We start from the raw sequence: 26,554 nt of genomic DNA on the forward strand, positions 1-26,554 counted from the left end.
TATCCACATGTAGGACTGAAAGATAGTTATGTATCCACATGTAGGACTGAAAGATAGTTATGTATCCACATGTCAGACTGAAAGATAGTTATGTATCCACATGCAGGACTAAAAGAGAGTTAATATGCATCCACATGTAGGACTGAAAGATAGTCATGTATCCACATATCAGACTGAAAGATAGTTATGTATCCACATGTAGGACTGAAAGATAGTTATGTATCCACATGTCAGACTGAAAGATAGTTATGTATCCACATGTAGGACTAAAAGATAGTTATGTATCCACATGTAGGACTAAAAGATAGTTAATATGTATCCACATGTAGGACTGAAAGATCATTCTGTATCCATGTGTAGGACTGAAAGATAGTTAATATGTATTCACATGTAGGACTGAAAGAAAGTTATGTATCCAAATGTCAGACTGAAAGATCATTCTGTATCCAAGTGTAGGACTGAAAGATTATTCTGTATCCACATGTAGGACTGAAAGATAGTTATGTATCCACAAGTACCAGCTAATTGTCTTCCCTAAGAGGAAAAATATATTCTAATTTAAAGAAAAGAAAGGGAAATCATAGGGATATGTGAATAAATTCAAAAATAGATTTATAATCCTTTAGTTTCCCTATCTTCAAAGCAGAAAATTAGTCCCATGAAGGAAGGAAGGAAGGAAGGAATGAAGGAAGGAAGGAAGGAATGAATGAATGAAGGAAGGAAGGAAGGAAGGAAGGAAGGAAGGAAGGAAGGAAGGAAGGAAGGAAGGAAGGAAGGAAGGAAGGAAGGAAGGAAGGAAATGATGAATATAACTCACCATGGAGGTCTTGTAGGCTATTACAGCATCCAGCTTTTTGTTCTCTTTTTTCTGTCAAATGAAAAAATTGGCACAAATACTGAGCAAGAGCTGTGATATTATCAAAGAATAATTTAATAAGAGATTACAAGAAAGCAAAAACCAAGAATTTGGTAATACATAAGGTTACATACAAAACAAGACAGAAAAGCTAGCAACATAATTCTGAGTATTAAATTAGTTTCTCATTTGTGTATTCTTTCTCATAAAGAAGCAAGTATATAATTATAATTCAAGCTAATGAATTAAATATTAGAGAATTAAAGATACATACACATATAATAACACAGATCCTATGATACAGCAAAATATGCAGTCATACATAAGCATTTATGCTCATTCAATATATTGATGTGTGTGTATTACCAGCTCTGATGTGTGTGTATTGCAAGCTCTGATGTGTGTGTATTACAAACTATGTGTGTGTATGACAAGCTCTGATATGTGTGTATTAGCAGCTCTGATGTGTGTGTATGACAAGCTCTGATGTGTGTGTATTAGCAGCTCTGATGTGTGTGTATTACAAGATCTGATGTGTGTGTATTAGCAGCTCTGATGTGTGTATATTACAAGCTCTGATGTGTGTGTATTAGAAGCTCTGATGTGTGTGTATAACAAGCTCTGATGTGTGTGTATTAGCAGCTCAGAGGTGTGTGTATTACAAGCTCTGATGTGTGTGTATTAGCAGCTCTGATGTGTGTGTATTACAAGCTCTGATGTGTGTGTATTACAAGCTCTGATGCGTGTGTATTACAAGCTATGATGTATGTGTATTACAAGCTCTGATGTGTGTGTATTCGCAGCTCTGATGTGTGTATATTAGCAGCTCTGATGTGTGTGTATTACAAGCTCTGATGTGTGTGTATAACAAGCTCTGATGTGTGTGTATTAGCAGCTCAGAGGTGTGTGTATTACAAGCTCTGATGTGTGTGTATTAGCAGCTCTGATGTGTGTGTATTAGCAGCTCTGATGTGTGTGTATTACAAGCTCTGATGTGTGTGTATTAGCAGCTCTGATGTGTGTGTATTACAAGCTCTGATGTGTGTGTATTAGCAGCTCTGATGTGTGTGTATTAGCAGCTCTGATGTGTGTGTATTACAAGCTCTGATGTGTATTAGCAGCTCTGATGTGTGTGTATTAGTAGTTCTGATGTGTGTATATTACCAGCTCTGATGTGTGTGTATTGCAAGCTCTGATGTGTGTGTATTAGCAGCTCTGATGTGTGTGTATTACAAGCTCTGGTGTGTGTGTATAGGCAGCTCTGATAAAGAAACCATCACTTGACACTAACGAGTTAAAGAACTACTAACCTGTTTGTAACCTCTCATTCATTTACAAAATCTAAGAAAATGTTGGTCTATCCCAACTTGCATTACATCTGAATTCAAATAGTCTTTTTAGCAATGTCCAGTCTGCATGTAGCAATGTACAGTCTGCATGTAGCAATGTACAGTCTGCCTGTAGCAATGTACAGTCTGCATGTAGTACTGAAACTGCCCTTCTGATACTAGTTAATGACCTTCTCTCTACTTTGGATAGTGGAAAGATTACAGTCCTCACCCTTCTTGACTTGTCTATGGTATTTGAATCAAACAACAAGTATCAGAAATACCAACATTAATTCACAGTCAGTATGACAGGTGTTATTCTCGACAGTACACTCTCATTACACCAACATGTAATGCAAGACTGCATATCGACAGTACACTCTCGTTACACCAACATGTAATGCAAGGCTGCATATTGACAGTACACTCTCATTACACCAACATTTAATGCAAGGCTGCATATTACCAGTACACTCTTATTACACCAACATGTAATGCAAGACTGCATATCGACAGTACACTCTCGTTACACCAACATGTAATGCAAGGCTGCATATTGACAGTACACTCTCATTACACCAACATGTAATGCAAGACTGCATATCGACAGTACACTCTCATTACACCAACATGTAATGCAAGACTGCATATCGACAGTACACTCTCATTACACCAACATGTAATGCAAGGCTGCATATCAACAGTACACTCTCATTACACCAACATGTAATGCAAGACTGCATATCTGGAACTGGGATGCATCTGCTCCATTCATAACTTTCTTTCTGTTGATGCTGGTAAAACAAATGTGTTCCATTCAAGACTTGACTACTGTAATTCAATTCTATCTGGTTCATGTCAGTAGCTTCTACAGAAACTTCAAAAAGTTCAAAACACGGCTACTCAAATCATCCTTTGAGTATGAAGAAATGAGCACAACTCTCTCCTGCACTGTAACCTTCACTGGTTGCCCATTCAATCCGAAATCAAACACAAAATTTGTTCACTGTGCTACATTTCATTGACTGGCTCCAATACAATATACCTATCTGACCTCACTGTTGTGTACACCCCCATCTATAAAATGTATGTTCCTTTTCTAACAGCATTTTCATCATTCCCACTATTAAAACAAACTCATACACACAGCGCTCTTTTGAGTATCAGGGGCCAGCTAGATGGAATGAATCGCCAACAGATGATGTACACAAGGACATTGTGATCTCATTTGAGATTGCTCTTACAACTCACCTATTTTTACTAGAAGAACAAACTTAAAGACTTAATAATGTTTACTTCCTTAATTATTGTCAGCATGTTTTCGTTTTGTAATTTCATGTTTGCTTTTGTATCTTGTCACTGTACAAGTTTTCATGTGTTACCTAATATTGTAAAGAGCTAGGAGCTTCTAAGGATACAGCGCTGTATTAAACCCACACTATTATCATTATTGTATTTAAATATTATATTGCCCTATAGATGCCTCATTTCCCTATCTCCTCAAACTCAAGCAATGGCAAAAGCAAGCATCAAATTAGCATGGAGAGTTTGTTTCTTTATTTCAATCAAGTAATAAGAGTTAGTCAAGTAATTAAGAATTAGTAAAGCAATAAGAATTAGTACTGTATGAGTGATTTTCTCACCTTTGGTGTTAGTAGATTGTCTTCATATAACATGAAAAATAGATGAGGACAAATGTTGGTTGTTCTTTAACTTGTATACTGACTTTAAATAAAGCTTCTTCTGTTTCTTTGTCTTTGAGTGCAGACTGCATTCAAATTATATACACAATATGAAAATGAAAAACAAAATGCTTTATACGTACATCTGTCAGTACAAGTTTCTGTAAAAATGGAACCATTCCTGCCATGAAATGGAAAACGTCAACAAGTTCCTTTTTCACACACTGCACAGTAAAGGTACTACCTTGATGCTTGTTTTCAGTGCAATATATCTGAAATTAGACCAGGTATTGCATGGATATATATAACAGTAATACATATATATATGTACTATCTAATACTCCATGTAATGAAAAACCATTATATATATATATATATATATATATATATATATATATATATATATATATATATATATATATATATATATATATATATATATGACTCGATCTATATATATATATATATAAATTATATATGACTTGATCTCTCCTAATGTTAAATATTGCATGAGCTGGTAATCTGGACTTTTCAAATGTCATGAACATCTGACCTCCTGGATAAACATCTCCAACGTTAAAAAATGATGGATTGCATGTTAAGAAAAAAAAAGACTATGTTGAGAAAATAATAATATTTAATAATGAAAACCTTTAAAGCTCCATGTAATCAGTGCCTTGTAATGAAACCATTAAACCCATATGTAATCAGTGCTTTGTAACGAAAACCATTAGTACTCCATGCAATCAGTGATTTATAATGAAAACCATTAATATCGCATGCAATCAGTGCTTTGTAATGAAAACCATTATTACACCATATAATCAATGCCTTGTAATGAAAACCATTAGTACTCCATGCAATCAGTGATTTGTAATGAAAACCATTATTACACCATATAATCAATGCCTTGTAATGAAAACCATTAAACCCATATGTAATCAGTGCTTTGTAATGAAAACCATTAAACCCATATGTAATCAGTGCTTTGTAATGAAAACCATTAAACCCATATGTAATCAGTGCTTTGTAATGAAAACCATTAATACACCATATAACCAGTGATTTGTAATGAAAACCATTAATACCCCACGTAATCAGTGCCTTGTAATGAAAACCATTAAACCCATATGTAATCAGTGCTTTGTAATGAAAACCATTATTACACCATATAACCAGTGATTTGTAATGAAAACCATTAATACCCCATGTAATCAGTGCTTTGTAATGAAAACCATTAATACCCCATGTAATCAGTGATTTGTAATGAAACCATTAATACCCCATGTAATCAGTGATTTGTAATCAAAACCATTAGTACCCCTTTTAATCTGTGCCTTGTAATGAAAACCATTAATACCCCATGTAATCAGTGCCTTGTAATGAAAACCATTAGTACTCCATGTAATCAGTGATTTGTAATGAAAACCATTAATACCCCATGTAATCAGTGCTTTGTAATGAAAACCATTAATACCCCATGTAATCAGTGCTTTGCAATAAAAACCATTAATACCCCATGTAATCAGTGCCTTGTAAAGAAAACCATTAATACCCCATGTAATCAGTGATTTGTAATGAAAATCATTAATACCCCATGTAATCAGTGATTTGTAATGAAAACCATTAGTACCCCTTTAATACCCCATGTAATCAGTGCCTTGTAATGAAAACCATTAGTACTCCATGTAATCAGTGATTTGTAATGAAAACCATTAATACCCCATGTAATCAATGATTTGTAATGAAAACCATTAGTACCTCTTTTAATCTGTGCCTTGTAATGAAAACCATTAATACCCCATGTAATCAGTGATTTGTAATGAAAACCATTAATACCCCATGTAATCAGTGCCTTGTAATGAAAACCATTAGTACTCCACATAATCAGTGATTTGTAATGAAAACCATTAAACCCATATGTATTCAGTGCTTTGTAACGAAAACCATCAGTACCCCTTTTAATCTGTGCCTTGTAATGAAAACCATTAAACCCATATGTAATCAGTGCTTTGTAGTGAAAACCATTAAACCCATATGTAATCAGTGCTTTGTAATGAAAATCATTAGTACCTCTTTTAATCTGTGATTAATAATGAAACCATTATTACCCCATGTAATCAATGCTTTGTAATGAAAACCATTAATACCCCATGTAATCAGTACTTTGTAATGAAAACCATTAATATCCCATGTAATCAGTGTTTTGTAACGAAAACCATTACAACCCTATGTAATCAGTGCTTTACAATGAAAACCAGAAATACTCCATGTAATCAGTGCTTTGTAATGGAAACCATAAATGCCCCATGTAATCAGTGCTTTGAATGAAAACCATTACAACCCTATGTAATCAGTGCTTTATAATGAAAACCATTAATACCCCTTTTAATCTGTGATCAATAATGAAACCATTATTACTCAATGTAATCAGTGCTTGTAATGAAAATCATTAATACCCCAGGTAATCAATGCTTTATAATGAAAACCATTAATACCCCATGTAATCAGTGCCTTGTAATGAAAACCATTAATACCCCATGTAATCAGTGCTTTAAAAATGAAAAGCATTAATGCCCCATGTAATCAGTGCTTTGTAATGAAAACCATTAATATACCATATAATCAGTGCTTTGTAATGAAAACCATTAATATCCCATGTAGTCAGTGCTTTGTAATGAAAACCAGAAATACTCCATGTAATCAGTGCTTAGTACTGAAAATTATTATTATTCCATGTAATCAGTTCTTTGTAATGAAAACCATTCAAATGTAATGAGTAATGAAAACTTCTAATACTCCATATAATCAGTGCTTTGTAATAAAAACTAGTAAAGTTCCATGTAATCAGTCCTGTGCAATTAAAACCAATAATACTCCATGTAATCAGTGCTTTTTAATACAAACTTGTATTGTTCCATGTAATCTGTGCCTTGCAAAAAAACATTAAAAATCTATATAATCAGTGCTTTACAATGAAAACTATTAATACCCCATGTAATCAGTGCTTTACAATGAAAACCATTAATACCCCATGTAATCAGTGCTTTATAATGAAAACCATTAATACCCCATGTAATCAGTGCTTTGTAATAAAAACTAGTAAAGTTCCATGTAATATGTGCCTGGCAATGAAAATCATTAATACCCCATGTAATCAGTGCTTTATAATGAAAACCATTAATACCCCATGTAATCAGTGCTTTGTAATGAAAATCATTAATACCCCATGTAATCAGTGCTTTATAATGAAAACCATTAATACCCCATGTAATCAGTGCTTTGTAATGAAAATCATTAATACCCCATGTAATCAGTGCTTTATAATGAAAACCATTAATACCCCATGTAATCAGTGCTTTGTAATAAAAACTAGTAAAGTTCCATGTAATATGTGCCTGGCAATGAAAACCATTAATACCCCATGTAATCAGTGATTTGTAATGAAAACCATTAATACACCATATAACCAGTGATTTGTAATGAAAACCATTAATACCCCATGTAATCAGTGCTTTGTAATGAAAACCATTAATATCCCATGAGTTAATGTAATTATATATTTTTCAGACAAAAAAAAAACTTTGATACGCATGGATCTGTTTCTCCATTCCATGTCAGTGTGATTAATGGTCATGTTGCTATATAATAAAAAGAAGTTCCACAATTTTACAATAATTTTAGAACAGGAACCTTTAACTATTATAGATTGTGCATGTAAATGAAGATTTTATATTTTTAAGACATTTCTTGCACTGACTGATACACTGAACATTGCTGGGATGATGGGGTGTGGTACTTATGACAGATTACATACATAGGTGGGATGATGGGGTGGGGTACTGTTGACAAATTACATACATAGCTGGGATGGTGGGGAGGGGTACTGTTGAAACTTGACAGATTACATACTTTAGAGCATAACATCATTTACCAATATATTTTAATGATTGTAATTTACTTATAAGAATGTTGGTTTCAAATTTTGTTTATTTCTACATTCATATGTGAATTTTTGTGTGTTGGCAAGTATGCAGTCTGTTTCTGTAATACATGAGGCACCCAAATTTTGATGGGCACTTTATTTTTGGTTTAGAACTGACACTTAAAATTATTGCCTGATTTTTCAATCATTTTTAGACATGAATATGACTGTGATGACAGTTACAACTGCAACATAAAACAATTTTATTACTATTACTGTAATCAAGTATTTTTCTTAAAAATGTGTACTGTTGAATGGTAACATTTATACCTTACTGACACAGAATATCAAATATCAACATATCAAAATAGTTCAGACACTGATACTTTGCATCATTCACATGAAAAACTAATTATAAAAAGTTGAAACCTACTTTTTGTTGTTTGAGTTCATTTTTAGGCATTCTTTGTGGCACCATCTCATTCATTACATGCACTACAGGGTCACATGTTAAGATCTATTCATCTCGATGCAGAGAAAGAAAGTGTGGGAGAGAGAGAGAAGAAAAAGTAGAAAAACTGAAGCTAGCCTAAATATAGAAGTACATGCTTGAGTAGCATATATCAGGGTAGGTACATATCCTACATGAAAAATGAAAGTTATGCTCCAAAAGGGATATTTCCACTGAGGATGTACAATTGGTATCACCACTCATGATGCAATATCATTTTTCTCTACTGATATACATATATTTCAGTATCTCTTTATGAAATAAAAAATACATCAAAATATTTTCTCTGGTAAAAGTGATAAGACTATCAATAAGGATGATAACAGAATGAAACATTATATATATGATATAAACCAGCTCACCATCAACATTTTCTCACTATGTACTATCTCCTTCTAATGAGAAAAGAGAAGGTAAATATGAAGGAAAAAATACCATACCATTTTCAATTCGGCACTGCTCCACTTCAGTGAACTCAAAGATTTGCTGCCTTGTGACTTTGTTTCTTGGCTTGGTCTATATTTCTCTGAAATCAATTACAACTAAATGCAGTGAGCTAAATGGCATTCCGAAATGCTGAAGAAACCGTGGATCAACTAAATCTAGTTTTGGTACAAACAAAAAAAGGATTCTATCGCATAAAATACACTTTAACACAAGTTGAGTGGCATAGATGAAATGGTTTGGTGATACGATCCAGAAAGATATTTAAGCAGTACTTAATAAATGTCAGAATAAAGGTCACAGTGGCTATGATTTGGCACCCAAAACATATCCTCAAGAGTAATTACAATGTAAGGATGCTTTTAAGTTTGATAGCAATATGTATGCTGCTATAATATTTATTATCAAGATGGATACAAAACTTTATACCTGCATTTATTGAATTGCAGATATGCCATCAGACAGACAATGTGAATAGCATAACTTGCCCTTTTCTTTACACAGGGTTATTGTAAAAGCAGATAAAAGACTTGTATTATCATGCCCCAAAACTACAAATCAATATAATGCTTTTTGCTGCTGCCTGGTAACTGAACACACATTAATTATGAAGAGTACTTGCAGAAGCACAAAACCACTGTTTGATGAAGAGTACCTGCACTAGCATGAAGCAACTGTTTGATGAAGAGTAATTGCACTAACAGGAATCAACTGTTTGATGAAGAGTACCTGCACTAGCATGAAAAGCAACAGTTTGATGAAGAGTACCTGCACTAGCATGAAGCAACTGGCTGACAAACAGTACCAGCACTAACATGAAGCAGCTGTTTAATGAAGAGTACCTGCACTAACATGAAGCAACTGTCTGATGAAGAGTACCTGCACTAACATGAAGCAACTGTTTGATGAAGAGTACCTGCACTAGCATGAAGCAACTGTTTGATGAAGAGTACCTGTACTAACATGAAGCAACTGGTTGACAAAGAGTACCTGCACTAACATGAAGCAACTGTTTGATGAAGAGTACCTGCACTAACATGAAGTAACTGGTTGACAAAGAGTACCTGCACTAACATGAAGCAACTGTTTGATGAAGAGTACCTGCACTAACATGAAGTAACTGGTTGACAAAGAGTACCTGCACTAGCATGAAGCAACCGTTTGATGAAGAGTACCTGTACTAACATGAAGCAACTGGTTGACAAAGAGTACCTGCACTAACATGAAGCAACTGTTTGATGAAGAGTACCTGCACTAGCATGAAGCAACTGTTTGATGAAGAGTACCTGTACTAACATGAAGCAACTGGTTGACAAAGAGTACCTGCACTAACATGAAGCAACTGTTTGATGAAGAGTACCTGTACTAACATGAAGCAACTGGTTGACAAAGAGTACCTGCACTAACATGAATCAACTGTTTGATGAAGAGTACCTGCACTAACATGAAGTAACTGTTTGATGAAGAGTACCTGTACATACATGAAGCAACTGGTTGACAAAGAGTACCTGCACTAACATGAAGTAACTGGTTGACAAAGAGTACCTGCACTAACATGAAGCAACTGTTTGATGAAGAGTACCTGCACTAACATGAAGTAACTGTTTGATGAAGAGTACCTGTACATACATGAAGCAACTGGTTGACAAAGAGTACCTGCACTAACATGAAGCAACTGGTTGACAAAGAGTACCTGCACTAACATGAAGCAACTGTTTGATGAAGAGTACCTGTACTAACATGAAGCAACTGGTTGACAAAGAGTACCTGCACTAACATGAAGCAACTGTTTGATGAAGAGTACCTGCACTAACATGAAGTAACTGGTTGACAAAGAGTACCTGCACTAACATGAAGCAACTGTTTGATGAAGAGTACCTGCACTAACATGAAGTAACTGTTTGATGAAGAGTACCTGTACTAACATGAAGCAACTGGTTGACAAAGAGTACCTGCACTAACATGAAGTAACTGGTTGACAAAGAGTACCTGCACTAACATGAAGCAACTGTTTGATGAAGAGTACCTGCACTAACATGAAGTAACTGTTTGATGAAGAGTACCTGTACATACATGAAGCAACTGGTTGACAAAGAGTACCTGCACTAACATGAAGCAACTGGTTGACAAAGAGTACCTGCACTAACATGAAGCAACTGTTTGATGAAGAGTACCTGCACTAGCATGAAGCAACTGTTTGATGAAGAGTACCTGTACTAACATGAAGCAACTGGTTGACAAAGAGTACCTGCACTAACATGAAGCAACTGTTTGATGAAGAGTACCTGTACTAACATGAAGCAACTGGTTGACAAAGAGTACCTGCACTAACATGAATCAACTGTTTGATGAAGAGTACCTGCACTAACATGAAGTAACTGTTTGATGAAGAGTACCTGTACATACATGAAGCAACTGGTTGACAAAGAGTACCTGCACTAACATGAAGTAACTGGTTGACAAAGAGTACCTGCACTAACATGAAGCAACTGTTTGATGAAGAGTACCTGCACTAACATGAAGTAACTGTTTGATGAAGAGTACCTGTACATACATGAAGCAACTGGTTGACAAAGAGTACCTGCACTAACATGAAGCAACTGGTTGACAAAGAGTACCTGCACTAACATGAAGCAACTGTTTGATGAAGAGTACCTGTACTAACATGAAGCAACTGGTTGACAAAGAGTACCTGCACTAACATGAAGCAACTGTTTGATGAAGAGTACCTGCACTAACATGAAGTAACTGGTTGACAAAGAGTACCTGCACTAACATGAAGCAACTGTTTGATGAAGAGTACCTGCACTAACATGAAGTAACTGTTTGATGAAGAGTACCTGTACTAACATGAAGCAACTGGTTGACAAAGAGTACCTGCACTAACATGAAGTAACTGGTTGACAAAGAGTACCTGCACTAACATGAAGCAACTGTTTGATGAAGAGTACCTGCACTAACATGAAGTAACTGTTTGATGAAGAGTACCTGTACATACATGAAGCAACTGGTTGACAAAGAGTACCTGCACTAACATGAAGCAACTGGTTGACAAAGAGTACCTGCACTAACATGAAGCAACTGTTTGATGAAGAGTACCTGTACTAACATGAAGCAACTGGTTGACAAAGAGTACCTGCACTAACATGAAGCAACTGTTTGATGAAGAGTACCTGCACTAACATGAAGTAACTGTTTGATGAAGAGTACCTGTACTAACATGAAGCAACTGGTTGACAAAGAGTACCTGTACTAACATGAAGCAACTGTTTGACGAAGAGTACCTGCACTAACATGAAGCAACTGTTTGATGAAGTGTACCTGCACTAACATGAATCAACTGTTTGATGAAGTGTACCTGCACTAACATGAATCAACTGTTTGATGAAGAGTACCTGTACATACATGAATCAACTGTTTGATGAAGAGTACCTGTACTAACATGAATCAACTGTTTGATGAAGAGTACCTGCACTAGCATGAAAAGCAACTGTTTGATGAAGAGTACTTGCACTAACAGGAATCAACTGTTTAATGAAGAGTACCTGCACTAACATGAATCAACTGTTTGATGAAGAGTACCTGCACTAGCATGAAAAGCAACTGTTTGATGAAGAGTACTTGCACTAACAGGAATCAACTGTTTAATGAAGAGTACTTGCACTAACAGGAATCAACTGTTTAATGAAGAGTACCTGCACTAACATGAAGCAACTGTTTGACGAAGTGTACCTGTACTAACATGAAGCCACTGTTTGATGAAGAGTACCTGTACTAACATGAAGCAACTGGTTGATGAAGAGTACCTGCACTAACATGAAGCAACTGTTTAATGAAGAGTACTTGCACTAACAGGAATCAACTGTTTGATGAAGAGTACCTGTACATACATGAATCAACTGTTTGATGAAGAGTACCTGCACTAACATGAATCAACTGTTTGATGAAGAGTACCTGCACTAGCATGAAAAGCAACTGTTTGATGAAGAGTACTTGCACTAACAGGAATCAACTGTTTAATGAAGAGTACCTGCACTAACATGAATCAACTGTTTGATGAAGAGTACCTGCACTAGCATGAAAAGCAACTGTTTAATTAAGAGTACTTGCACTAACAGGAATCAACTGTTTAATGAAGAGTACCTGCACTAACATGAAGCAACTGTTTGATGAAGAGTACCTGTACTAACATGAAGCCACTGTTTGATGAAGAGTACCTGCACTAGCATGAAGCCACTGTTTGATGAAGAGTACCTGTACTAACATGAAGCAACTGTTTAATGAAGAGTACTTGCACTAGCATGAAGCAACTGTTTGATGAAGAGTACCTGCACTAGCATGAAAAGCAACTGTTTAATGAAGAGTACCTGCACTAGCATGAAAAGCAACTGTTTAATGAAAACCATTCAAATGTAATGAGTAGTTCATAATAAAGTGTACCTGCACTAACATGAATCAACTGTTTGATGAAGAGTACCTGCACTAGCATGAAAAGCAACTGTTTAATGAAGAGTACTTGCACTAACAGGAATCAACTATTTAATGAAGAGTACCTGCACTAGCATGAAGCAACTGTTTGATGAAGAGTACCTGCACTAACATGAAGCAACTGTTTAATGAAGAGTACTTGCACTAACAGGAATCAACTGTTTGATGAAGAGTACCTGCACTAGCATGAAAAGCAACTGTTTAATGAAGAGTACTTGCACTAACAGGAATCAACTGTCTGATGAAGAGTACCTGCACTAACATGAAGCAACTGTTTGATGAAGAGTACCTGCACTAGCATGAAGCAACTGTTTGATGAAGAGTACCTGTACATACATGAATCAACTGTTTGATGAAGAGTACCTGTACTAACATGAAGCAACTGTTTGATGAAGAGTACCTGCACTAGCATGAAGCAATTGTTATGTATATATAATTTACATTGTTTGTTATGTATATATAATTTGCATTGTTTGTTATGTTTTTCTTATTCACTATATGCTATGGCAGATAATTATATTTTGGACTTGACCTTGTCCAAAATCAAGTTCATTTTCTACTGGACCTGAATGATTGATTTTTTTTAAATTCTGTAAACAACTAATACATAGCTAATATTTTCTCTGTGAGTATGGGTTAACTATTTCCTAATTATTTCCTAACTATACTGAGTCAAGGAATTGTGAGTGCCATGTTCTTTATTGTATGTTTAATAAGAGACTTTCTAATTATAACTAAGATTTTTCAAGAAATTAATTTTTGTCCTACAGCCTGGCTCTTCTTTTTTATGTCTTAGTTTTTTATGTAGCATTGTTTACTGGAACAAATATTTATTTATGCTGTAAGATCTTAGAAGAATCATTTGTATTATTGTTGTATCCAGTATTTCAGATAGAATTTGTTTATTAAAAAATATTTAATTCGAGTTATTCTTCTCTGGAAATTCAAAGTGATCAAAAATAGCATTCTTGAAAATAGAGACTTGGATTTATAGTGAAATTCAAATAGGGATATATTCTTGGATTATATTATTTCGAGTCAACACATCAAAACTGTTGTCACATCATAACAACATAGGCCATCACAGGCAAGTCAACACTTCAAGCATTGGATTTATTTTGGATGACCACTAAAGTACATTCGGAATATTAATCAAAAGAACTTGTGTTAGAAATTTGAGGATTATTTGGGATTTAATTCAAAATACTGTGTAAGTTAAATTTTTTACATTTTCACTTTGCATTCTTGAGAACTATATTTTTTGTTGACTTTTAGAAAGCTTGTTGCTTCTCACTCTTTTCTACTACTTTGTATGACCATATAGTCATGGTGTCACTGTTTGATAAAGCATACCTGTTGAGGCATGAAGCCACTGTTTGATAAAGAATACCTGTAGAGGCATGAAGCCACTGTTTGATAAAGCATACCTGTAGAGGCATGAAGCCACTGTTTTGTCACAACATGCTGTATAAGACAATAACTCTCCATAGGAATGTCATCACTCTCCTGAAATAAAAAAACAGAAATTTAAATAAACATATACTTATGGTTGCATTATGTAATCCTTATTACATCCGTCCCAACAATACAATAAGGTTAAGATTACACTGCAATTTATTTAAATGTAAGCTGTGTTACATCACATAGACAGGGGGTGGCTAGGACAGCCCAGCAGATCGAAGGGTTTGCTTCCATATCAAACAGTTGATATCTTCTTTGCGTTACATCAGCCTAGATGATATAATATGGCTAATATTACACTGCAATTTAATTACATGTAAACTTTGTAACATCAGCCCAGATGAAATAATTTGGTAACATTTCACTGCAACTGAATTACATGTTAACTGTGTAACATCAGCAAAGATGATATAATATGGTAGCATTGCACTGCAACTTAATTACATGTGAAGTGTGTAACATCAGCCCAGACAATATAATATGGTAACATTACACTGCAGTTTAATTACATGTGAAGTGTGTAACATCAGCAAAGATGATGTAATATGGTAACATTACACTGCAACTTAATTACGTTAACTATGTAACATCAGCAAAGGCGATATAAGATGGTAACATTACACTGCAACTTAATTACATGTGAAGTGTGTAACATCAGCCCAGTTGATATAAGATGGTAACATCACACTGCAACTTAATTACATGTGAAGTGTGTAACATCAGCCCAGACGATATAATATGGTAGCATTGCACTGCAACTTAATTACATGTAAAGTGTGTAACATCAGCCCAGATGATATAAGATGGTAACATCACACTGCAACTTAATTACATGTGAAGTGTGTAACATCAGCCCAGACGATATAATATGGTAGCATTGCACTGCAACTTAATTACGTTAACTATGTAACATCAGCAAAGGCTATATAATATGATAACATTACACTGCAGTTTAATTACATGAAGTGTATAACATCAGCCCAGATGATATAAGATGGTAACATCACACTGCAACTTAATTACATGTGAAGTGTATAACATCAGCCCAGATGATATCATATGGTAACATTACACTGCAACTTAATTACATGTGGGGTATCTGTATGAAAATTTAAATATCATTAATTTGCTTCTAGAGAAAGAAAAATATACCCAATGAGAAAATTCATCATTGCAACCGAGTGAAATTTTGCAATGAAAGGTGTATAAATGATATAGAGCCAGTCTAAATTTAACTTGCTGCCATATTCATTTCTTTTGCTATTGTATTATTATTCAAACTGATTACTGCAACAGTCTGCAAATAAGGTTGCCCAGTATTTTTCATGTTTTCTTATAAATTCTCCCAAAACATGATAACTGCATGTTTCTAGTTTGGATGCATATAATTCTAAAGGGAAAACTCTTCACAGTATAAAGTTGTATAGACTTAGACAACACCTATATCAATAAACTCAAACTATGTGTACCAAAAATACACTTATATCAATAAACTCAAACTATGTGTACCAAAAATACACTTATATCAATAAACTCAAACTATGTGTACCAAAAATACACTTATATCAATAAACTCAAACTATGTGTACCAAAAATACACTTATATCAATAAACTCAAACTATGTGTACCAAAAATACACTTATATCAATAAACTCAAATTATGTGTACCAAAAATACACTTATATCAATAAACTCAAATTATGTGTACCAAAAATACACTTATATCAATAAACTCAAACTATGTGTACCAAAAATACACTTATATCAATAAACTCAAATTATGTGTACCAAAAATACACTTATATCAATAAACTCAAATTATGTGTACCAAAAATACACTTATATCAATAAACTCAAACTGTGTACCAAAAATACACTTATATCAATAAACTCAAATTATGTGTACCAAAAATACACTTATATCAATAAACTCAAATTATGTGTACCAAAAATACACTTATATCAATAAACTCAAACTATGTGTACCAAAAATACACTTATATCAATAAACTCAAACTATGTGTACCAAAAATACACTTATATCAATAAACTCAAATTATGTGTACCAAAAATACACTTATATCAATAAACTCAAACTATGTGTACCAAATGCTACACTTATATCAATAAACTCAAATTATGTGTACCAAAAATACACTTATATCAATAAACTCAAACTATGTGTACCAAATGCTACACTTATATCAATAAACTCAAATTATGTGTACCAAAAATACACTTATATCAATAAACTCAAACTATGTGTACCAAATGCTACACTTATATCAATTAACTCAAAATATGTAAACCAAAAGCTAAACTTGTATCAATTAACTCAAAATATGTAAACCAAATGCTACACTTGTATCAATTGACTCAAAATATGTAAACCAAAAGCTAAACTTGTATCAATTAACTCAAAATATGTAAAACAAAAGATAAACTTGTATCAATTAACTCAAAATATGTAAACCAAAAGCTAAACTTGTATCAATTAACTCAAAATATGTATACCAAAAGCTAAACTTGTATCTTTAACTCAAAATATGTATACCAAAGCTAAACTTGTATCACTTAACTCAAAATATGTAAACCAAAAGCTAAACTTGTATCACTTAACTCAAAATATGTAAAACAAAAGCTAAACTTGTATCAATTAACTCAAAATATGTAAACCAAAAGCTAAACTTGTATCAATTAACTCAAAATATGTATACCAAAAGCTAAACTTGTATCTTTAACTCAAAATATGTATACCAAAGCTAAACTTGTATCACTTAACTCAAAATATGCATGCCTAAATAATGCTTATACCTATTAAATTGCAATATACATACCAAAAGTATACTTGTATATCAATTAACTCAAAATGTGCATGCAAGGACTAATATCAATTAACTTAAAATATGTAGGTCTAAAACTTATTTCATACCAAATGTGTATGCATCAAGTATATAACAAATGATAATAATTCTTCATTGGGCAAAACCTTTTAAACAAACATTCCATAGAGCAATAATGATGCCTGCTGATTGAAATCACTGTTGATTAAATTAACTGCCATGAGAAATAAGCATATGCAATAGCAATAATTAGTAGAAATAAATCAGTGGCGTAGACAGGGTGTGTGCCAAAAGACTTGTAACATTTCTGTTTGCTAACATCTCATGTACAAAAATCCAAAACATTTGTATAGATTTTAACTTGCCATCTTATGTAGGTGTAATAGAACACGTCAAGATCAAAGTTAATTTGCAAATTTTTCAATCACCACCATCCAGTGAAGGGGTTTAAATGTGAAATTTAAATAATTTTGAGGAGACTTTTGCATCACATTCAAGAGTAACTCTGAAGTTTAATTATTCATAATTACTTTTATATATATATATGTATATATATATATATATATATATATATATATATATATATATATATATATAAAATATAATCGTACAATTGAGTTACACAAGATATTAAGACTGTGGGTGGTGGTTTGGGGTGACCTACATAATTTGGCAAAGTGAGTCCGATGAAGTAATATAAAATGAATAATGAACCATACGTTGAAGATTTATATTTCTATTTACAAATTCAGGTATGTAAGAGAGTTTCAATATTTACTGTCAATATGAGAAAACTTCCTTTCACATAAGGCCGAAAGGGGCAGATGATATCTCAAACATAAATCTGTCAGCTACACTCACAACTCACATATGTAAATAATTTATTGGTCATGTAATTACAAAACTTAATATAAAAAATTACAGAAAACAATAAAAGTTATTATAAAACTCAATATAAATAATTGCAGAAGACAATATAAATAATCACAAAACAAAAACTAAATAATTAAAAAACACAAGATAAATAATTACAGAAGACAATATAAAAATTGCAGAATAAAATATAAATAATTATAAAACACAATATAATATTAAGAAAATGAAATGCTGAATCTCCATAATGGTCATGATATATTCTGGTAATACTAGTAACTTTACCGTATGCATATACATTACATGCAAAGACAAAAAGACAAGGTATGTGTGTGGTCTGCACTGTGGTGTGTATTGCATCCTGTACAATAAAATATATCATGCATCAGCTGATAACTAACCTAGTTTCCTGAGATGCTTTAAGACACTGTTTTCTGATTGTAAAATCTTGATATTTTCAGATATGCTTTGAGACATTGTGGTGCCTGACCATATCAATCTCAAGATTTCCAGAGATGACTCGAGATAATGACATGTACTATCTTATCAATCTCAAGATTTCCAGAGATGATGTGAGATAATGGCATGTACTACCTTATCAATCTCAAGATTTCCAGAGGTGACGTGAAATAATGGCATGTACTACCTTATCAATCTCAAGATTTCCAGAGGTGATGGGAGATAATGGCATGTACTACCTTATGAATCTCAAGATTTCCTGAGATGACATGAGATAATGGTATGTACTACCCTGTCAATCTTGAGATGCATTTAGATGCTTTGAAACACTAAAATTCAACCTGGTAAGAGATGCTTTTGGGATGCTATCTTGCATGACCTAGTAAATCTTGAGATGGTAAGAGAAACTTGGTCGACCCAGTCAGTCTTGATATGATTAAATATGCTTTGAGGTGTTGCTATCTGCAATTCTGTCAAATGCTTTGAGATATTGTTATGTGTAATTCTGTCAAATGCTTTGAGATACTGTTGTGCATGACTCTGTCAAATGCTTTGAGATACTGTTATGCATGACTGTCAAATTCTTTGAGATATTGTTATGCATGACTCTGTCAAATGCTTTGAGATATTGTTATTCACGACTGTCAAATTCTTTGAGATATTGTTATGCATGTCTCTGTCAAATGCTTTGAGATATTGTTATTCATGACTGTCAAATTCTTTGAGATATTGTTATGCATGACTCTGTAAAAAGCTCAGATGACAAAAAGCTCTTAAGCAAGGTGACCCTAACTGGTCTGTCTATTCTGACTTTATGTATGGACTTTACTTTACTTATCAACAGACTACTATAGTAAACTGGTCTGTCTATTCTGATTTTAGTAAGGACCTTACTTTACTCATCTGCAGACTACTATAGTAAACCTAAACTACTGAAAACCTAAGCATCATACCTCCAGTTGACTTCCCTTGCCCTTGTTTATGAACTTTTCCTGTAATGGAAGAGAAAGATTTTTTCAAATAAATTAAAATCAACATTGTATTTCACAAACTTAGCATTAGCATATATTTTTAAACCTGAGTAAGTAAACTGAATGCTTACAAATACTGTATATACACAGTAAATTCTATAATTTAATGGTAGCTATATTTAATCAATCATTACACAATGTTTGTCTTGCTAATGATTCACAAATATCCTTTTGTGATCATTTTAATATTCTGAAAATACTGTAATAATCTTCTTACACTCAGAAACTACATTTTAAACCTTTGTAACCTTGACCTTACATATCTTGGTAAAATAGACCTTGCTTTTCTTTGTAATCTTCACCATACTTATCTTTAGGAGTGATCAAAATTTACTTATTCACAAAACTTACATATATTTAAAAAAAAAGAATAAACATATGTTTAAAAGTCAATGCAAGTAATAAAAGAAGTTATTTCTTTTGTCCTAGGGCTAGATTAAATATCAATTATTCTTAAAACTGTCTTAGCAATCAAATGAATTTAAAGTGTATCTGTTGCAAGTGGATCATGTCCCTTTCTTTATTTCAATTTTATATTCAACCTCTATATAAAGTGTAGTTACCCACAAAGGACCTAGCTGTGGTCTCTAAAACCCACTGTAGATGGATTTTAATGTATCACAGTAGAATAATATTAGGTTCGATAAGGAAAAGAAATTAATTTATATCACACAAATGTAAAGAAGTCAAAGAGTAACAAGAATACAGTGGATGGTGGTACACGTGCCCCATGTTTATTAGTTCTCTATTCAGAAATTAGTAAGGCATCATTGACTCTACAAGGTAATGGCTAAATGATCTAAATGAATTGCACCTTTTGATCAGGGTATGAAGTTTTCAGTTAAATGAGGTGTATGAAAACCAATTATTTCTTTAGGGACTTACCATCGCCATCATACAATTTGACCCTAGGATCTAGAGGTTTCTTTATTACCCTAAGTGCAAGCCATCAATAAACTTTGATCAAGGAATTTGACCAAAACACAACCGATTCTGCATCAGCTATGTTGTTAGGTGGTCTACAACTAAAGTCATTATAATATTTAGTCTTTTTGTCAGTGACCTTGACCATTAATCCTTTTGACCCAGATCAATAAGCTTCTTTCTTGCCCAATTTATACGACATCCAAAAACAATTCTGGTAATACATGGTCGAGAACTGAAATTTTTGTGCAGAAACAATTTTATTATTTTTTTCAGTCAGTGAGCAAGACATTTAATCTTCTGGTAATAAGACATAGATCAATCCACTAAATTTGTTTCACTTATGTAAAGCCAATATATTGTTCAATCCAAGGATGAGTCTTTTAAATCACTGCACAAACTATAAAACAACATATTGACATAAGTAACTCTCTAGTGAAGCACCACCTGTATGTAACATACTGAACACACTCAGTTGAAAATTCAGTTTAGTTCTCTATATTACTGTTGCATTACATGTAAACCCCGTTAAAATGTAAAATAGTATACCCCCTCCCCCTTCCCCCAATTAAATGGTCAGCCCCAAATGTGTTGCATATTCATTTTTATATAGACACAAGCATATTTCATGGTCAAACTACATCAGTGATGTATATTTATTTTTATATAGACACAAGCATATCTCAAGGTCAAACTACATCAGTGATGTATATTCATTTTTATATAGACACAAGCACATTTCAAGGTCAAACTATATCAATGATGCATATTCATTTTTATATAGACACAAGCATATTTCAAGGTCAAACTACATCAGTGATGTATATTCATTTTCATATAGACACAAGCATATTTCATGGTCAAACTACATCAGTGATGTATATTCATTTTTATATAGACACAAACATATTTCATGGTCAAACTACATCAGTGATGTATATTTATTTTTATATAGGCACAAGTACATCTCAAGGTCAAGCTACATCAGTGATGTATATTCATTTTTATATAGACACAAGCATATCTCAATGTCAAACTACATCAGTGATGTATATTTATTTCTAAATAGACACAAGCATATCTCAAGGTCAGACTACATCAGTGATGTATATTTATTTTTATATAGACACAAGTATATCTCAAGGTCAAACTACATCAGTGATGTATATTTATTTTTATATAGACACAAGCATATTTCATGGTCAAACTACATCAGTGATGTATATTTATTTTTATACAGACACAAGCATATTTCAAGGTCAAACTACATCAGTGATGTATATTCATTTTTATATAGACACAAGCATATTTCAAGGTCAAACTACATCAGTGATGTATATTTATTTTTATATAGACACAAGTATATCTCATGGTCAAACTACATCAGTGATGTATATTTATTTTTATATAGACACAAGCATATTTCATGGTCAAACTACATCAGTGATGTATATTCATTTTTATATAGACACAAGCATATTTCAAGGTCAAACTACATCAGTGATGTATATTCATTTTTATATAGACACAAGCATATCTCAAGGTCAAACTATATCAGATTTCCGTTCTGACAATACAAACGTTATGATCGTCAAGAACACTCAGTTGCCAGGATCAATCAAAGAATCAAGCAGGAAAGTTTGAACAACGGTGCCTTCCAGTCTCCAGCAGCTGCAAAGATTAATACTAATGACACTGAAATTACCTTTAAACCCCTACAGAACTATCTATATTAGCAAAGACTTTATCTAATGAAGCCTATCATTGCCATCCAATGGATTTGTAAAGACAGAAACTTGGTGATGTTTTCATTTAATGCTAGTGTGGTTTGCACATAGGTGTACATGTATTGTGATATTTGACAATATTAAGTCTACCAACTACTTTATCGCAAGTGTACTAAATGCTTTGAACAAGATGGACAATGTATTCTCAATTGGACAACACGACTCATTTTATGGTCAAGAGCACTGATGCTTCTTGGGACTGCCAAACATACTTAGTGAGTCTCAGAAACATCCCAACACTCTGGGAATAAGGCATCCTATGTTACCATGGTCATTGTAAAAGTGATACTTATGTATTGTTATTGTCTAGTGAAGGCAAGATAAAAATACTTCCATTAAATTACTGTTTCTGGATACTCACTCCCTGCAAAGCATGAAGAAAAAAAAGAATTAGAGAATAGCATTCAGATAAGACTGTCTATGAAGCATTAAGAGGCATTATAAAAAAAAACAATAATTTCCTGTTAGTAAAATATCATAAAATTATAATAAGTATACTAGACTTCATAAATCTGGGATGGCAATTCAATGCACATGTGATGTAGAAATATAAAAAATTTGCATAATATTGAGAAAACTTGTATGCATGTTTTAGGGATTACCTACCATTATTTGTCTCATAATAAAATGAATATGTTTGTTTGTATGAAAAAACTCGCTACAACTGTAATTTAATTATGTGCTATATATATAGTACCACGATAGGAAAAACTCATGCCCAGGAGCTTGGGGCAGTTTTAAAATTGTGTTGGCTAGTAAAATATTGTTTCTTTTCAAGGATTTTGTACAGATTTATATGATGCTCTTTGAAAATTCTACATTTTGGAAATGACAAATACTGCTGGGCAAACAATACAATGGGGCAAACAGAATACAATGGGCAAACAGAATATGATGGGCAAACATAATACAATGGGGCAAACAGAATACAGGGAAAATAGAATGCTGTAGAATTTTTCCAGCCCCACTTGCTAATATGATCTGACAGTGCTAGATTGATTCTGCAAAATACAATGTCTTCAAACTTTTTAATTGAAGAGACTTACAAGCTTAAAATTTAAATTATTGCTAGATACAGATGACATTTGTAACCACACTTGACTATACATTTTGGATAGAAAAGACCTTTTGAAGGCAACAAATCTTGAATAAAGTCATTGTGGATATATTATTATTCAAACTGTACTATAGAAAGCACTGTACAAGTATCCATTTAATTGAATGATGGGTCAGCAAAGCATTATATATATATATATATATATATATATATATATATATATATATATATATATATATATATATATATGTATGTATGTATAAATTATTCCTGAATTTGATTTTATATTCAGCAAGAAAAAATATGTTAACTACTAAGGGACCAACCATTTAATTTTCTAGTCAAGGGATTTAAGCATGGGATGTTTAAAAATAAAAATATAGTTTGAAAAAAATGTTCTTGATAAGCTTAGTAGAAAAAAGGAACTGCATCCATTAAAATACTTAATAGAAACAAGGAACTGCATCCAGTAAAATACTTAATAGAAAAAATGAACTGCATCCATTAAAATACTGAATAGAAAAAAGGAACTGCATCCATTAAAATACTTAATAGAAAAAATGAACTGCATCCACTAAAATACTTAATAGAAACAAGGAACTGCATCCAGTAAAATACTTAATAGAAAAAAATGAACTGCATCCATTAAAATACTGAATAGAAAAAAGGAACTGCATCCATTAAAATACTTAATAGAAAAATAAACTGCATCCATTAAAACACTTAATAGAAAAAGGAACTAACTGCAGCCATTAAAATACTTAATAGAAAAAAAGGAACTAACTGCATCCATTAAAATACTTAATAGAAGAAAGGAACTAACTGCATCCATTAAAATACTTAATAGAAAAAGGGAACTAACTGCATCCATTAAAATACTTAATAGAAAAAAGGAACTAACTGCATCCATTAAAATACTTAATAGAAAAAAGGAACTAACTGCATCCATTAAAATACTTAAAGAAAATAATTATTTTCAGAAAGGAAAAAATATCCTGATTTGAAAGAACATCCCAGCCAACCAGCCAAAACCATCTTTAAATTAAATGGACAATAGGAAAAAAAACTTGGAATAATCATGACTAAAGCACAGAAGACTCACATGTATCACAGGATGCAAACAAAAAACAGCTCTGGGGTCAAGTTGATCTGAGATCAAGGTCACTTTTCCTGATTGGTCCACACTTAAATACCTTCTGGTGCACAAATGCACTAACTTGCATTGCTGATCCCATTTTAAAACTCCACCTGCAATACGTTCATAAATTATTTAGTCTGAAGTACATTATAAATACATAATCTGTATGAGCTAGTTTGTGTATCACTCGCTAAAAATTTGGATAATCATGTCCCAGCATAGAATAGAAAATGTTCATAAAATCCATGTAGAATATAATTTGAAATAATTAGAATAACCATCAGTTATAAAATGATCCTGACCAACTGAATAAGATTGTTGTCCATTATTAAATGATACCAACAGACTGATTAATATAGCCACTAATTATTAAATGACAATGACAGACTGATTAGGTTTGTCATCCATTATTAAATGATCCTGACAGACTCATTACGTTTGCTGTCCTTTATTAAATGGTCTGTCAGACTGATTAATATTGCCATTAATTATTAAATGACAATGACAGACTGGTTAAGATTGTCAACCATTATTAAATGATCCTGACAGACTGGTTTAGATTGTCAACCATTATTAAATGATCATGACAGACTGATTAAGACTGCCATCCATTATTAAATGATCTTGACAGACTGGTTAAGATTGTCAACCATTATTAAATGATCTTGACAGACTGGTTTAGACTGTCAACCATTATTAAATGATCATGACAGACTGATTAAGACTGCCATCCATTATTAAATGATCTTGACAGACTGGTTAAGATTGTCAACCATTATTAAATGATCTTGACAGACTGGTTAAAACTGCCATTCATCATTAAATGATGTTAAAAAACTGATTAAGATGCCATTTTATTCCAAAAATTAAACAAAACTTAAACAATAACAGATGCAGAAATGCCTATAAGTCAAATAAAATGATAAATTGTTGGAGAATTTTTAATTTTGACCCATTCTGTGTCAAAATCATAAAATTTAATTCAATGCATTGATTACACTTTCAAATGAATTCAGGATGTAATTATCCATGAATGTGTAATCTACATTTTGACAAAGAATATGTTGGAATAAAATTTTAATTAACAACGACAATAAGAGTTCCATAGAAGCCACTGTCACATTGCATCCATGAGTTGATGTATCAGCATTGTATATGACTTGCACAAATTTCACCAAAACTTTCTGACAATGACAGAATCATTGTTCCATGAAAATTATGCCTATGTCCAACCATGCTAATGCTAGTGAGACAAAAATAGATTTAAATATCAGGATACATTAGATGCTTGTTTATCCATACCACTCATGGATATAGCAGATAAAGTTCGAGATATGTAATGTACTAAATAAACATTAATTAATATCATCTCACAATAGATATATGTAATGCACCAAATAAACATCAGTTAATATCAGACCAAAACAGATACCTGTAATGTACCAAAATAAAAATCAATTAATATCATACCCCTGACAGGACCTTCCTGGAGTTCAATTTCCCAGTAGGTGATGGCTGAACTACTTGGAAACATGGTCCTGGGCTTGGACTGTTCAACCGGTCGCATTCGTAGGTGAACTTAGCAAAGAAAATAAAACACTTATTAATTTTATTTTTTAAGTTGATCATCTTTCATTACAACTTTCTTGACAATGATTTATTACTTTATTTCATGTGCCATGCTGAGTGCTCTCCCATGTTTACAGCACAATTATCTACAACCATGTCTTTATTTCCTGTGCCACA

The 26,554-nt window shown here is 32.9% G+C and overlaps 1 protein-coding gene across 1 annotated transcript in view; it reads right to left on the bottom strand.

Moving 5' to 3' along the window:
* LOC149800497 (inositol 1,4,5-trisphosphate-gated calcium channel ITPR3-like) overlaps window positions 1–26,554 on the bottom strand; it is a 297,708-nt gene that overhangs the window by 240,449 nt on the left and 30,705 nt on the right. Inside the window, exons 10-15 of the mRNA XM_089958443.1 lie at window positions 26,279–26,386; window positions 24,773–24,918; window positions 14,662–14,740; window positions 8,743–8,828; window positions 4,010–4,138; window positions 818–868 (exon numbers count right to left, since the gene is read on the bottom strand). Coding sequence (XP_089814569.1) covers window positions 818–868; window positions 4,010–4,138; window positions 8,743–8,828; window positions 14,662–14,740; window positions 24,773–24,918; window positions 26,279–26,386 — 599 coding nt within the window. The remainder of the gene's footprint in view (window positions 1–817; window positions 869–4,009; window positions 4,139–8,742; window positions 8,829–14,661; window positions 14,741–24,772; window positions 24,919–26,278; window positions 26,387–26,554) is intronic.

Source organism: Sinohyriopsis cumingii, chromosome 5 (genome assembly GCF_028554795.1).
Source record: "Sinohyriopsis cumingii isolate HCF-2022 chromosome 5, ASM2855479v2, whole genome shotgun sequence".
Lineage (NCBI taxonomy): Eukaryota > Metazoa > Mollusca > Bivalvia > Unionida > Unionidae > Sinohyriopsis > Sinohyriopsis cumingii.